Below are 16,944 nucleotides of genomic sequence, written 5' to 3'. Positions count from 1 at the left end.
TTTCTCATAGTTTACTCTTTCAAGCTTCCCCCATTATTTTGTCCTAGTTTGTTGTCAACTGATCCATGCCTTTCTACGCACATTTATTTTCCCTGTTGTATCTATTTAAAGTCCATCAAATTACAGATGACACACAGAGAAATAAGTGGTTGTAGGACATGGAAGGGGAGGGAAAAAAAAAGAAAAAAAAGAAGAAAAATCTTCCTTCCTCAATTTCCAAAGACTGTCTGGGCTTAAGTAATGTTTGCAGCACAAGACTCATGGGGCTTGCACCCACATCTTTGTAACCTCTGTAACCATACCCCCTTGCATATATCATCTCTCATATGCAAAGCTTCCACCTCCAAGGCTGCCCCTACTGCAGCAATTCCCCATCAAAAGAATTGTACCACCATAATATCAACCTTACAACATCTCTTTCTCCATGTTACTTCCATATTAATTTGTCTTCCTTTATATGCTGGCTTATCTTTATTTGTACTTACCTCGCTAATGGCTGCATTATCTTCCTCACCTGGGCGCACCAGTCTGTTTCCAGTTAACTTCATGGAGAGCCCAAAATCGCTAATTACACATGTTCCATCATTCTTTACCAGTACATTGCGGCTGTTCAAGTCACGATGGGATATTGCAGGTTTGTAATGGTCTATTTGGACATATGAAAGTGCTTGTTATTATTTGAGCAGTTCTACTGTTTGGCAAAATGAGAGAACCTCATTAAGTCTGCTCACCTATTATAAACAGAAAATCAACTTATCTTGTAGAAAGCTAATATATTTGCTTCCTTATAATGAGCTCTGCAGTATGCTATCTAAAGAAAACAGACTGGCACTCAGAGCTTCACTGCCTTTACACTTTATACTGGGTTACCATTGCATACAGGTTTAGTGTTTGCCAGTAAGCTTATTTCCAAAGGATATTGCAGCATGATTTTGGCAGGGAAGACACTATGTACTTAAGCACAGACCTACTGCTACAGCCCTGACAGCCATTCCAAATGTTCTCTTTCATACCTACAGTCCTCTGTTCAGTGCAATACCAGCTACTTAAATTATAATTGGGATTGGCATCTATTCAGAAGATATGTAGACAATATTATTCCAGAGAATCTGTACATGTTATTCCTGCAAGGGATTTGATCTTTTCCAAAGAGTAATATCAGTCGTTCCTCATTCACATGCAATTTATTTAGTAAAACAGCAAGCACTACAGAACCAGTTAACTATGCAGTTTATTCTACTCTGTGAGTTACTTTCTAGCTCATCCAGTTCAGCCTATGGCTGTCTCTTCTTTATGATGGAAGGTTTACACATCTTCTGTCTGCTAATGAACACACCTGTCTGCATATTTCTAGACAATGATGTTAAGACGATAGCTGCAGTTTCAATCACACATAGGAATACTGATTTAGGTATTTTCAGCCTTGCACTTTTAACAGTATCATCAGTTTCCATTCTTTTGTAGAGCTGGTGCTTAACATTTGAGATATACGGTTTAGGACTTTAATCTCAACATTAGCACCTTCATGTAGAATTCATATTGCCATCCTTTTATTTATTGCCAAAAAGCTAATGCTTCAGTGCCAGGCCACATTCTGCAGCCTGTTATAGCACAGAATACCTGTTACATAATTGTGATACTTCACTGGCTGAAACGGTGGGCTGAAGCGAATGAGCAGAGATAAAATAGATATATCAACATGTTGTCAGATCCAGTGTTCTAACAAATAACTAAAAATTCAGCAATATCGTTTATATACAGAGAAGAATGGGACCTCACCCTTCAACAAAAACCAAGAGATACGATAAAACTACAGTGGAGTTAAGAAATGTAGTTATTTTTCACATATACAGTTCACACACAAACTAAAAATTGCTTTGCTGGTTTGTGCTGGAACTGCAGTAAACAAACAGAACACTCCATCTGCTCGCTCTCTATTAGACAGACACCCAGTGCTTCAGGTCTCCAGTAATCTGTTGCCATGATACAGCAGCACTGCACAGCTCTGCCTCCTCCTCTTGTCTGTCTCTGGGACACTGCTGGCTCTTACTCCCTGTTTTCATGCAAGCGTCACTGGCACAGCCCACAGTGGAATTGCTCAATAGGAAAAACACATAAGTTGTACATATAAGTTGTGAGGAATCTCTATTTGGATTAAACATTTCCTACTCACTGTACTGTCACAAATGAAAAATAAAGGCAGCAATCTTCTACCTGACAGAAATGGCAACATCTTGAACACTCTGGCATCCCTTCTTGGCCTTACCTCCTCGAGGTAGCTCTGTGTGCAGGTACGCCAAGCCCCTGGTTATAGAATGTGCCAGCCGGCAAGAGCTCACCCAGTCACTTGTGTGGAGACTCAGATATTTGCACAGTGAACCCTATCAAAAATGAAATAATGCTAGATTAAAATAATTACCAAGTTGCAAAATGAATAATCAAGTCAAAATCTTGAAGGAGGATAGTTTTACCCATTGCTCTTGAATGTCATATTCCTGCAACTGCTTCTGTGTTTACCCAGATGTTATAAAGCACAAGATTAGATCAAAGTTTCATTAATTTTTAGTGGTGCCATTCAGTTTATGTAAGGAAACTGAAAAGAAAATGTAACTTACATTGCATAATAACAGAGATTGCCTTTATGAGTAAAGTATTACAGACAAAAGAAAAATACTAATTTCTTTTATTCTTAAAAAGTTGTTACTGAACAACAGAAGGAGAAGGGTACCTGCAGACGTAACAGCTGGGATTACTGATTAGTGGACTTTGAACCCTTAGCATTTACAGAACACTGAACATCTCTCACCGGCATCTCATCTGCTGTGATTAGTTCAGTCATTGAAACAAAAAAGCTCAAAGAAGGCTCAGATTAAGAGCGAGTCAACATACACTGAAGAAATGGGAAAAAAGGATTTCATACTTTTTTAAAAAGAGAATTCAAATGTGAATAAAATGCTGGTTCTTTTTTTAAAAAAAGAAATCATTATCATTTACAGTGAAATCTTAAAAACAAAGAGTGTCAATTGTGACAGTGAAATATTCTAGAAACACAGACAACATGACAAAAGGGGCAGGTCTACGACTGTAATGTCTGTGTGCGTTTTTATGCACAGTCCTCAGTAACAATATCCTCGGTTTAAACAAAGCAGATCCCCAAGCATAAAGAACAAGAGGTCCAGCCTTCTCTGCATGCATATTGTAATGGTTATTTATGACTATGACTACCATCTTCTGCCTGTTTAAATTTTTAATCATAAAGATGCACTAAAATGCAACATCCTACCATCATAGCTGCAAATAAAAACACTTGATTGACACATCAGTTAAGTAACACTTGGTTAAAAATAACTGCAAGCATTTGCCATTTCAGTCCATTTGAAGTCAGTATTCAGGTACATAATACACGCACAGTTCAAATGGATGCACACAGATAACCAACATTTAAAATGACTGAAGACTTAGAATTTTTTTTAATCCAGTGCTAAAACTAAAAGCCAATTACTGACACCCCTTAATAAAATTACAAAAGTCTTGCAGCTTTTCAGATTTGGACTGTATGGAATAAGGAACCCATAAACAGATATCCTCCTTGGTGAAAACAGACCCAACATCACTATGCACATGTAAACTTTGACGAGAATTTTCTTTTTTTTAGTTATTTAAAATACTGTCATGCAAACTTCAGATAGATTTTGGTAAGAACAACCTGAGAATTCATTTACAAGTGAGTAACAAAGCCATAGGTGATAAGGAAAATGTGAAATTATTTACAAGAAGTACAAGGACTCCTACCAGCTTCCTTTCAGTACTACCATAGCAATAAATCCCAAATCCTAAACAAGAGGTTCACAAAAATTCTGGTCACTATGCCAGGCCTAAATCTCAGGTGTAGTCCTCTCTTTACTCAAGTCCGCATGTGATAACATGTAAAATGTGAAATACTCAGATGAAATGGTTTGCTTATCTATAGACTTAAATTATATGCAGGTAGACTGCACAGTCCAATATGGATCACATATCTTCTGATGCATAAATCTCCACTTTATCCATCACTCCAGCCCATTCTAATGGAGGCAATGATACTATTGTTGTGGCCTAAGTGGGAAACATCATATAATGATCTCAGAGCTTTCTAACCACCACATATTCTTAAGCTGGCTAAGAGCTGTGATTTTACGCTCTTAGTGAAGTTCAGTATAAATGACAACTAGTTTTAGTTAAGATTTTGAGAGGGAGATCTGTACTGGAGATCATTCTTTTTAGAGTCATGAGTTCAAGCATTAAAATGAGGACATTTGTTTTGATTATGACTTTTGATAAAACTGATTGTTTTGTTCTGCCAACCATAAAGCTCCACTGTTTAAAAAACGTTTCAATTGTTCTAAAAAGACATGAATGTTTGAGCACCAGGGACACAATTCTGTGACTATTATCTAAATTATGCTGTATCATCCCTCACAACTTACGCACTGCTCATTTACCTGCTGTATCTCACTGCAGCATCACAACAGCGTGTTGATCAGCCAACACACATATCCCCCATTTTATTACTTGCTCCTGCACATTCATCTGTTTGGTGTTGGGATAATATCATGATTTGGTTTAATTTAATCTGTCTTGCTTTCACCCAAGCAACACCAAAAACAATTTTCTATGTTAAAATGTTCTATTTTGTGCGTTTCTACTTCCAAGAAGGAAACCTTCTTCCCAGAAAAATGATGTTTTGGATGGGGAGTATTTCAGCTGCACGTCTTGCATGTGTTGCCTCTTATTGAAGCAAGTTTTATGACTACAGTTTGAATGGCGCCATTCCCTTCTAGTAGCACTTCCACAGCAGGGTTCCTTCCCTGCTGTTAGCTCAGCAAACAGCAGAACATCTGCTCACTGAATTAAGGACTGTACTGTGCCTTAATTACACCTGCTGTGCACTTTTTCCAATGACTTCCAAACCACCAGTGGATTGATTTCAGGCTAATATTGCTGTTTTTAACACCATATTGGGAAAGTATCCGATAATATGTTGTAAGCCTCATCTGTGCATTCAAGTAGATTGTTAACAGCAGATCCTGTTTATAGAAGACACAAAATTTCCAATCGAATTACGTGTCAACTAAAAGTCTTTCATTCAAGAAAACAGCAAAACCAGATTGACTGTTTTGAATTTGTGTTCAAAGAATTGTGCTGTGCGGAGAGAACGGAAGATACGGTTCTGCAAAGCAACACTGCTTTAAAACTTCTTCAGTATCAATGTATGGTATAACAAAACAAGTAGGGTATGCCACAGGAAGCTTTAAAGAAGGTAGCAGTATAAAAACACCTCACGATTTATAGTGCCACAAACAACAACACTGGCTGCCTTATGTTTTGTTGTAGAAAACCCTTGCCAGCTGCAGCTACTGAGTGAGGTTGCAATGACCTTGATGGAAGTGTAATGTTTTTTACATCAAGTAGTTTTAAGTTTACTAATTATTTTTTTAAGTAAAAACTATTCTTCAAATACTGCCCTTGATTATTCCACAGTTGATTAAAAAAAAACCCGCAATATAACCAAAAGCAAAATATTACAGCCAAGAATTTGTAAGACTACATTTGGTAGCAGTAACTGGGTAACCTTAAAGGGTATAACAGGAAAACATACTACAGTTCATCAAAATTGTATGTATATGGATCATTTTTACATTACACCAGGCAAAGGTGGCTACTGTGCAAGAATTGTCAGAGGCTGAAGTACATCCTTTTTATGTGGCTATTCTTAGGAATCTAAACAAATCCAATTGATTTCTCTGAAGCACTTACATTGGGATAATATTCCATCACCAATAAATATTCCATACGCCCATCTGCAGTGAATCTCTCGTCTCCCACAATGAAGCGGGCAATGTTGTCATGTTCCATCAGTGGAATCCTGTAAATATTCCTCTCATTGACAAAGTTTTGACGATTAGCAAAAGAAAATACTTTCACAGCAACGGGGCGTTCATCTAGGGAGCCTTTGTACACTGCTCCGTATCGACCCCGGCCAATCAACTGCAAAAAAAAAAAGTAAATAATTAGTTCATTCAATAACAAGTAAGGGCAAAAATCAGAGATCGCACTCAACAAAGATTATATACCAACTTTTATACTCAATTACACTGTGGGAAATAACAAATACTTTGTACTGAAGACCAGAATTAGAATACTGTCATAAAAGAGATTTTGGAGCTGGAAATCCTAGGATAGGCCCACCGAGATCTGTATTACTAAATTGACCTACAGTCTGCATACCCATTAAATAAACTGTAAATAACCTATTCAGCCATTTTATATAGAACATCAATAAATCCATATGCGTTATGCTGATAATTCTCTTATTAAACTTTTGACTATTAAACATTTATAGCTTTTATGTGATCAATTTTAATTAACTCCAGCTATACATTTTAGGCTTAGGATAGCTTTACAAGCCATACGTTTTAGGTTAATAACGACCCTACATGCATTTGCAGTGCAAAACAGATTCCGAAGAAGATAAATGAGTTTTAATAGGAAGGAATAATCAACTCTGTGCTACCTGTAAATCTTTATTCTAGCTCCCACAATGTTAAGACTGTCTTCACAGAAAAGCCTTTTCCATCTCCATGGCAACTGAAGAAAGATGCAATCTCTGTTCTAAACCAGAACACTAGACCACCTTCAAGAAGAGTCCTAATTTCTAAAGCTCAAAACACTAACTACATAAGAATTTAAGTCTATTGCATTCAAATAGTTTACAGGAAGACCTGAATGTAAAAATGTAAGGTTTTCATAGACAAGTATCTTTTTACTTTTAGAAATACATACAAATAGAGGAGGAGGGGAAAGCAGAAGGAATTATAAAGTAATGATTCTAAAAATAATAATATTGTTTAGCAGAAAATATCATTTAACAGATAATACTTTTCATTTCTCAGTCCTCCAATGTCAGAGAGTCCTCATAGTGGACTGCAAAGTCAGTCAGTTCAAGGTACAAACACACAGTATGTTCACATCTCTACCAGAGATGTGAAAAAGCAAGCACAGGTGAAGACATTTTTTTTTTCTGTGACGCCCTATGGCTGGAAGTGAGATGTCAACTCAATGTTTAAGAAAGAAGACAGAAGACCCTGTAGTAGATCTCTCCAACAAAGCTGATGCTTTTTTCAAGACTACCAATCATATGAGTGATTTCATCTGAGGCTTTACACACTCGTACAATACGCGCCTTTGTACTCTTGTGAACTCTGCCTCCAGTACTTTTTGTTGGCAGAAGCCACCCAAGTTTCTTTGCAGGTTAGTTTCCCCATTGCCCAGAGCACACTGCAGGAGGATGTCATGCCTGCAGCCAGCATCTCTGATTGCAATTTTGATGGGCAACAGGAAGAAAAGTACCTCTCTCAATCTCTTTCACAGTCACTATACTGATATTTTTTCTAGCAAAAAGCTTTTACAAATTACATGCAAGTTCTACTAAGTACCAAGTGAAAGTATAACATTTTTCAGGTTTCTGATGATGCATCTGACACCAAGCTCAGCTGAAGGTTCTAGTTGGCCCCTTACTACCATGGAAGTACAGAGTACTCCACTGTGATTAATGACAATACATAAAAGCACAACTATGGAAATACATAGCCCTACCTACAGTAAATTCTATACTCCAATAGGTGTTACTAAAGCACTTCAGGTGACTTCTGTAGGATATTGTACTTAAAGTGATCAGAGTTGAGTAAAAGAAAAGGAGTTTGATGCAATGCTGAAATACAGCACATTTAAATTCCCCTCGTCCCCATTAATCACTTTCCAGCATTTAATATTTTCTTTTCAGGATAGAATGTGCTCTAGCTAATACAATACTGCTAACAAAACCAGACAAAATATAACTACTGTAAAAAATTTTTTTCTTACATTGGAAAAAAAAATGATTAAGAAACAGCTGAACATTTACCTCCAGTAACTTAAGATTGTCCAGATCCAATGAGGGCTCTGATGCTGCTGCCTCCATCATGTTCATACTGTGCAATCCTTGTTTACGGTCTCCTGTACAGAAAGGAATGGGAAGGGAATCAGACACTTTCTGTTTTTGTGACATAACTGTACGTGAAAATGCAAACTTGCCTTGGACTTGGCACTAACACATAGTGTATGTAAATAGAAAGGAATCCTCTAAATTCTTCTGAATTAGTAAAATCAGCAGCGAAGGTGCTGACAGCTACAAACTTAAAGCAACCTGCCACACACCTGTTTTGATAATTAAATATCATTGGCAGTAACTGTAAGTTACTGTGTTAGTGTGTTGAGTAGAGGATACCTTGGGAAAAAGCAGGCCCCAAAATGCCAACTTGGAAAGAGAATCATAAATCTCTCTGAACTGTTATGAAAGGAATATCACCAAAAAATGTTAGAGAGAAGAAAGGGGAGCATTACATACAAACACGTATGAGAGACATGGGGAGAAGGCAAAACATATGCGTAATTTTGAGAAACAGTCTGAAGAACAATATTAAAAAATAGGGTCATCCAACTCTACCTGCAAGCATTCTGTATCCAAAGAACAGAGCAGCAATCAAGACAGCTAGTACAGACACAGATGCAAGGACAATGACTATCGTCTCATCCCGATGAAAAGAATGAGAAGAATCTGAAAGAAAACAAGATGAAGACTCTAATAGTAAATTTGAAAAAGTCAGGTCTGTAAAAAAAATGTTATTACAATGAGGAAAAAAACACATATTCTTGATTACAAGAAATTGCACTAAACTCTTTTCCCTCTTAAAATCCAAGGGTGACAGGGGAGCTAATCATCTCAAGCCCAGCTGATCTGCAGCTTTCCCTACTCCTTCACTGCCAACAAAAGGCATCAGAGAAAGGCACTGGAACCTGAAAGTGAATCTCCTTTCTATCTGGAAAAGCTCAGCACAGCCATCCAAGGTGAAACTGAGGCACTCCTGCTCAGCTAACAATTTCTTAATCAAGTTCCCTGTTACGAATCAGGCTTATAACCTTAAGCTTATTTATTATTATTATTATTCCACCACTAGAATGAAAGCCTCAGTAAAAAAGTAAAATAAATTTTAAAAAGGCTAATAATGTTGCAATTCATATTTAGCCTTTTAAAAACACTTTTTTTTTTTTATTTAAACAAAAATCCAATTTGATTTCACTGCATCTCACTATTTTCTGAGGGAGGGGGAAAGAGTTTTAATGTAAACATTTGTTTCTGTCTTCAGTGGTTACCTTACTGCTACTCCACATCAGATTCCAATCTTGCTTCTTTCAGGCATGTAAATATTCAGCCACTTTAACACAGAAATTTCTTACTGCAGATATTCCTCTGATGTCAGAAGCACAGGAATGTGGCACTACAAGACCTCATTTACCTTGGCTTTAAAACCAAGTTTGCGAACTATGTTTAAACTTGTCTTATATACTGCTAAAAGTACTCCTTAAAAGACTTATAACAAGACCTAACTATTCTAAAACCACAAAATATATAATGCACACAAGGCTTAAACATTAGGTAAATTCTTAGGTGAGACTGAAATAAAATTTATCCCAGTCTACACTAGTTGAATAAACAGACAAATTCACTGCTTAAACTGCATTCATAGGAAGTTAAACACGATTCATTTATTCCAGTTCCCAGCATGGATGAACACTGGAGAAATAGATAAGAAAAGAAATCAAGCGTGAAAAACATCAGCATCCATTTTTACAAAGTTGTCATGGTAAGCAGAACTACTAAAAAGTTGGTAAAACAAAACAACAAAAATAAAAACAAAAACAAAAACAACCAAACAAAAAAACAAATAGAGTGCATTTAAGATGTGATTATTTACCTGAAAAATTACCCCTCAAAAATAACACACAGCACATATCAGAGAAACCCTTCTAAAAGAGGGAGCTCATGGTAATCACGACACTATCAAATTCCAAGTTGTCCTGTCAAAAGAAATGCCATCACTACTGCCACAGAGCACTGTGCTATGCAATCATAGTTGGGATTTCTATCATTTGGAGATTAAAAACCCGAGGTTCCAGTTTTCACCTAGATTATGAACTCAAACTATGTACCTATACACACCCACTCACAGACTATATATTTAAAAAACGCAACATAAAGGAACCTTATATGACACAAAGCAATATAAAATACTACATAAGAGCATGAAAATGTATAATTGTTGGCAGGAAAATCATAATTTTGACTATTCTATTTTTGTAAATGGAATAGCTTAATTTTTTTTGCTTATCAATAAAAATGCAGACAGAAACACACATACATATTTGCATATACGTAACGTTGTTTGGTTTCTTTTACATCAGTTCAAGATGGTGTTAGATACCATCTTGACACTAAAATAATGCAGGTTATGAGGGGCAGAGCTTCCTGCTATAACCTCTGCTGTATTTTCTGGGCCACATAATCAGCGTGTAGCCATTTACAGTCCTCCTACTGCCTATACAGTAGTCATTTCCACAACTGTTTCCCAAACATTATCTAATGCCCAAGTCTGATTGCTCCATTCTCGCTACTCTTAGAATCCAAGGGCCGACAGCACACCCCTCCCACCTGGGCACCATCCTGCTTCCTTCCTGCCTTCTGGAACAGGATTTTGCTGCTTCTCCGCTCCTAGCATGGGCCAGGGAAGGGTATTCTGAGGTGCACCAGCTACTTAGGGAGTCTGGCAGCATTTGTACACTGGCTTTCTCCCATTAGAAGCATGTGATTAAATGTATTATGGGGCCTGGCAGCAACAAGAAGTCCCAAATAACAAAGTTTTGTGGAGATCAGTAGTAGAAAAACACATCGAGAAAAGCGATCATTGCGTTCTTGGTCCTTGATGGACCATTCCCTCTGGAAACTTTTTATCTTCAGTGGTATCTCTGCATTCGCCAAATAACTGTAAAGAACTTTCCTGCTGTTCAACAGGAAAATAAACTTACTTTTTTTTTTTTTTTTTTTAAAGCAGAGCTGTTTCTTAACAAAACATAAAATTGGCTTATCCTGAACCAATTTTTCCTTCTTATAAACATTTTAAAACAGTGTTGTCAACTATTCGATAGTCGCAGTCAGTCCTACAGTAGGAATTACTACTGCCAGACTGTCAAGCAACTTTTACAAATTTCAGGATCATTTCCTCAGTGATGGTAACCGAACATTTCAACAGATTAGTAGTGTACAGTTCAAGTTCATATGGGTGGGTAAGACACTGTTTTGAATATGCATAACTGCTGTTCAATAATCTGATTCAATCTTTTGGGATCATCAACAATGTTTGGGTATTTCTTCAGTGACAAACAGAAGGAACTGCATCAACTTTTAGACACTACCTTCAAATACCAGACCAAGAATATTGGTATCCCAATATTATTCCCAAACCACTGTATTGCATAAAAAAACAACAGTTTGAATTCATAGAATCATAGAATCGCTAAGGTTGGAAAAGACCCACAGGATCATCCAGTCCAACCATTCGCCCTTCACCAATGGTTCCCGCTAAACCATGTCCCTCAACACATAGGAATTCATAGGAAGACATGCTGAGAGGATGAGCTGCCGTCTGTAGGAAATGTAATAATTGTAGAGTTGATTACGGAGCACAAATCTACCCACCCTTGTACACAGACTATCAGCAAAGCTCCCTCAAGTTTATGCTGTGTAAGCAGGGGTTAGTATATTTGCTTCTTCCATGGTGAAATTTTTGTTACTACTTAGCAGAGAGAATGAAAAAATTCCTACTTCAGCTTCCAATCTAAAACAGAACTGCTTGAAACAAGAATAAGTCACCAAAAGCTGTTGTAAGGCCCAAGTCATCATCAGAGCCAACCTGTTTGTGTGGGAAAGGGAGCACAGAGCTACTGACTCTTCAAGCTGCAGCTTAAAGAAACAAAGCGTAACCAATGCCTGCGCTATTTAGAAGGCACCCAGCACTTCTGTCTGGAAACAATTCTACCAGTAATTCTGCTGTAATAATTTCTGAAGTGCACCCATTACATCATGAAGAAATATCATGACAAACACTATCAGCAGCCTGCTAAGCACACACACACACACACAAAAAAAGCAGCACAAGTGATTAAAATCGAGATGCCCTCCTCCTGGCTGGGGAGCAGCTGGTAACCCGCAGAGCGCTGCTCCCAGCAGTGTGCCGACCCTGCCAGCAGCACAGAGCTTGTTTCTGTGTTCCAAACCCCAAGTACAACAGACCCAGTGTAGGGGGAGAATTTCATCAAAGGCATTCACAAATAAGGCATTTCAGAGCAATGCTTCCAGTGCTTGGTCAGAAACCAGTCATCAGGCTGAACCTGGCCCTGCACTTCTGATACTCCCTATGCACACTGTCAGGCATTTCTCTTTCCTCCCCTAAGACATCTCTGCCATAATAGCTGCCAAACACTGCTACAATATCTTTGGTAAATCAGATTTTAAAATTTAGCTTTCATATTACCACACACAATTTTCCTACTGCTGCTTTCCTAACTCTCCTCAGAGATGACAACGAAAGAAAAATGCCAACAGTGCTAATGACATCATGAGGAATAATATTTTTCCTTCCAATTAATTTTTCCACTATAAACATAAGCTTGTAATATTAATTAGTGCTGAAGCATTGCGATCTGCATCTGCGGTTGAAAAGGCTTCTTCTTTTATTTTTCTGTAATTTAACTTTCAAAAATGAATGCCTCTTCTGTATGTTTTATTTTCATATTTTAAAAATCAGCATTTATCCTATTACCAAAGAACATTCTGAGAAAAAAAGGAAACTGGGACAAAACCAGGTAACGATGGCCAATGGCAAAAGAGCCTGTAAACATTTCAGCACTCCTCCTTTGAAGCCAAAAGGAACGTGGAAGATTCCCGTGCTTTCCCTTCCCATCAGCAAACACCATGACACCTCTGGCCATCTGCACCCTCGCTGTCCTTGCCCATAGTGCATCTTCCCTCCAGATAAACAGATTGGATATATGGAAGAAGTTTATTACACTGAGGGTAGCGAAGCACTGGAACAGGGTGCCCAGAGAGGCAGTGGATGCCCCATTCCTGTAGACATGGGGCTCTGAGCAACATGATCTAGCTGTAGGTGTCCCTGTTTATTGCAGGGCAGTTGGACCAGATGCTCCTTAAGGGGCCCTTCCAACTCAAACAATCCAAAGTTTCTATGATAAAGCCTCCGTTATCCACCACCGGATATGTTACTGTCAGTTCAAGGGCCATAGTCTGTGCTGTGAAGGCAAAACATTCCAGTCTTTGCTGAGAGACCATGGGAACCCATACAGAATTGCCACATTTTCCAATTCATAGTGCATCAGACTATTGACTCTAAAACTATTGCTGAAAGTGCAAGGTACCGAGTGGAAAATCAGGAGGAGAAAGCATCAAAGCTGCTAAAGCACTATAGCCCAAGGGCTCACTGTTGCTGCCTGCAAGATCTTCATCCCCTGGGCATCAAACCTGGGACACAGCAGAGATTGCTGTTAGGATAAGAAATCTTAAGGAAGCTATGAGAACGGCGAGTGTTTGCCATGTTCAAAAACTAGGAATCCCATGGCGAAATATTTGGTTATGTAAATAAGACTGAATCACAACATAAAGCTAACCAAGGAGATGCCCTTAGAACAATGAAAGCAATTACGTTGTTTCCTTCTCTTTAAATGACTGAATATGAAACTCTAGACTTTGAGATTTTTGAATGCTAAGTATAGAGATGTACACACACACACACGTACACTCTATATAAGTATCTACATACGTAGTATGAAAACAACCCCGAATACCTTTGTATTTGTGTTCTGATAACTGTAATTTGGAAATAGAGGTGGCCACATAATACAGGATGTTCGCATGTCAAACCAATTTCTGCCAGACCCTTGTATTGTTATCAAAGTTTTTCACTCAAATTGTTAAAAATCAGCTGCCTGCTTTTCAAGTAAATGACTCACAGCTGTGTATTTGTCACACAGTAGTAAATAATTCTAGAAAATACATGTGTGTGCTTAAGTTTAGATAAGCACCATATAACAGCGGGTTAGAAAAATACTTCAATTACTGTCTATAATGAAAACCAGTTTTTAAAAATTTACCTGTGCTCCCACAGAATTTCTGGTATCAATGTGTTGCAGGGGCCAAGTAGCATTCCAGCTGGTATCAAAATGTTAAACTACCCTAACACCAAGTAACTACCAAGTTACAGTAGTCACCAAAAAATAAGGAGAACACCATCATTCAACCTTCACAGCATAGTAACATCTGATTCTTCAAAACAACTCCAGCTGCGTGGACTCTGATCAAAGTCAGCACAATTACACAGCTACGCAGAGATCTGTCCATGCAGATCACTTTAAAAAGAAGTGGAGTCTTAACGCCATCCTACAACTATTTCTTTGATGTGATCGATTCAATATGTTCATTGCCAGTCTGTTACAGAAGTTGCTTTTCTATTTAGGAATGATAATGATATTAAGGATGAGATCAGAAACATGAGGGAAACCTTACATTTAAATCATAAACACAACTCGAGAGGAAAGGCTGAAGCATGCAGACAATGTGGCCTTCAGCTGTAGAGGACTGCAAACTTACTCTGCAAACTGCAAAAGGGACTCTGTGAGCATGATTAATTCTACTTGTGTTTCAAGTTCCATTTCTTCTCTCAGTCGCTGCCTATAACTTTTATGACAACAAAGTCTCAGCTTTTTGAAAAAATATGTGATTATCAACTATTCCAAAAGCCTATAAACTCCTTTGTATTTTCTGCCAGGTTAACAATGTCATGGTAAGTATGCTTTATTTTCCAGTTTCTGCATTAAAAAAAGGAAAAAAATACTTATTTGTACTTATATGATGATGATGATGATGATTTTTTTTTAATTTAAATACTCTGTGGTTGCTTATAAAACATCTATGCATAATGTACAAGGAATAATCTGTTTATCTGCTCAACCTACACACAGTTATATGAAATGGACCTTACTATGCAAGCCAGGCCAACCATTTGTTACCAAGCTCTACCTCATTGCTGATCCACCACCCTGCAATGTGAGGGCTCAGTCTTCAGCATGTCAAGAGTAAATAATAAGAATACCTCCAATATAAACAACATATCAAAATGATTCAAATTACTTCAAGCGAATCTTGAAATTGTTCAGTTCAGGGAAGAACATGTAAAAGAAAAAAATCAAGCAGAGAACTTGTAAGAAAGAAACATACATTAGCAGCCTTTTAGATATTACAGTAGACTTTTCAACACACAAAGAGAAAACCCAGTCACACAGCTAAATGCATTCAAACCCACATTCTCAGTTAAGCTGGTACCATAAGGCTGCAATACCTCTCGAGTTACTCTCTACAGATCTCCACAATGAACTCCAGCAGGAGCTATTTCCAGTTTTCCATACAAATATCCAATCACAGAATAGCTTAGGTTGGAAGTTCCAACCTGCCTGCCACAGCCTGGGTTCCCCAAGGCAAACCCTGCTGCTCATATGGCCAGCTGAGAATAATGAAAGGAAAAAAAAAACAGCATTTCCTAAACTTCTTTTTCCCTGCAGACTTTTTTTGCCATGCACCTAAACTTTTATAGGTGCGTGCTTTAAAATAAGTATTACCTTATTTCTGTTTTAAGCATCTGTAAATTTGAAGAGAGACCGTACCCTTCTGTCAGCATTTGACAACTTAGTAATAAAATTTAATCCACATCAAAATTTTGTAATAACCTAAGACAGTGTAAAATGTAAATATCTAGTACAGATTGCTGTGACCACCAGCAAAAATCAAAGCAAGGTTCAAGTAAGAACCACTATTTTACATCCAAGCGTCTGAGTACACAATGGCTGAGGTTACCAAAGAAACTTCTGTGGAAAAAGACTGAGCATGTGGTGCTGGCACAGATGAAAAGCACAATGGGAAGAGTATTTTTTTGTGAGAGATGGTGCAACATTCCTTAGCAAAACAACCCTGCCAAGCAGTAAACCTAAGGCAATTTTCTTTCATAACTGAAAATGGATGTTTCTTGCCCAGACTCAAGAGCAAATCCTTGTTTTCTACTGAGGACTGAAAAGTTCAGTTGGTGCAGAAAGTTTGCACTATTTCCAGTCATCTCATTATTTGAAGAAAATGTTTAAGCAGTCACTGATATCTTTCCAGTTTGCATTCACTATCATACTTTTATATAAAATCATGCATATATTGAAGTATCTGTCACGGCATCTTTTTGTACTTTTCTTCACAGCTGGAGTGCTAACATTTCTGTTTATATGTCAGAGGTGAGCAGAATCTCAGGTAATCTTGCAGACATCCACACCCTGGGCTTTCAGTAAACACCAGACCCCCATGAGTGCTGCAGTAATATCCCGACCTGGCAACAATGCACCGCAGGTCCCCTGAGCTCCTCAGAGGATGCCTGAACATAGAGATTTTACAGCTTAAGCTGTATAATTTTCCATAGCATGCTCCAGAGGAAGTCTGCTACAGCTGAAGTTGGGCAGACATCTTTGGAAACCTGCTGTCAGTCTGCAGGTTGGATGGGAATTCTCTGGGCCTTTTCTCAAAGGGAGCTCCCTGTGCCCAAGTGGTCAGAGGTGGATTCCCTTCCCCAGTCCCCATCCTCTTCTGGAGGAGCATCTACCAGCAGTCCAGGCTGCACATATTGGATTCATTATCTTTGTTTGTTTTGAAAACTGAGGGCTGTGCTGATACATAAAATTTAAGAATTAAGCATGTGTGGTAATTTCTTTGGCAAAGGAGTGGGTTATGCAATCTCTAACGGCTCTTCCTTTGATGAGTAGACACAGGGACGCAAATTAGCAGCCTGTCACGTTGCTGGAGAAATAACTTCTGAGTAGATAAAAACTCAAGCCAACCTCTTTGCCTTTTCTTCCGTGAGTTTTCAGTGCCATTTCTAACATTGCTCAAATACTCCCTTAGAATCATGATGTAGGTAAATTTAACAG

The 16,944-nt window shown here is 38.1% G+C and overlaps 1 protein-coding gene across 2 annotated transcripts in view; it reads right to left on the bottom strand.

Annotated features, from left to right (window-relative positions):
• The window catches only part of BMPR2 (bone morphogenetic protein receptor type 2), a 102,990-nt gene that overhangs the window by 17,239 nt on the left and 68,807 nt on the right, over positions 1-16,944 (bottom strand). For both annotated transcript variants that reach the window (XM_015289366.4, NM_001001465.2), the window contains 5 exons: positions 8,525-8,635; positions 7,943-8,034; positions 5,797-6,027; positions 2,267-2,381; positions 486-646 (listed from right to left, as the gene is read on the bottom strand). In XM_015289366.4, the coding sequence (XP_015144852.1) occupies positions 486-646; positions 2,267-2,381; positions 5,797-6,027; positions 7,943-8,034; positions 8,525-8,635 (710 nt within the window). The remainder of the gene's footprint in view (positions 1-485; positions 647-2,266; positions 2,382-5,796; positions 6,028-7,942; positions 8,035-8,524; positions 8,636-16,944) is intronic.

The sequence above is a fragment of the Gallus gallus genome, chromosome 7 (assembly GCF_016699485.2).
Source record: "Gallus gallus isolate bGalGal1 chromosome 7, bGalGal1.mat.broiler.GRCg7b, whole genome shotgun sequence".
In the NCBI taxonomy this organism is placed as follows: domain Eukaryota; kingdom Metazoa; phylum Chordata; class Aves; order Galliformes; family Phasianidae; genus Gallus; species Gallus gallus.
This window is presented reverse-complemented; position numbering and strand designations above follow the sequence as displayed.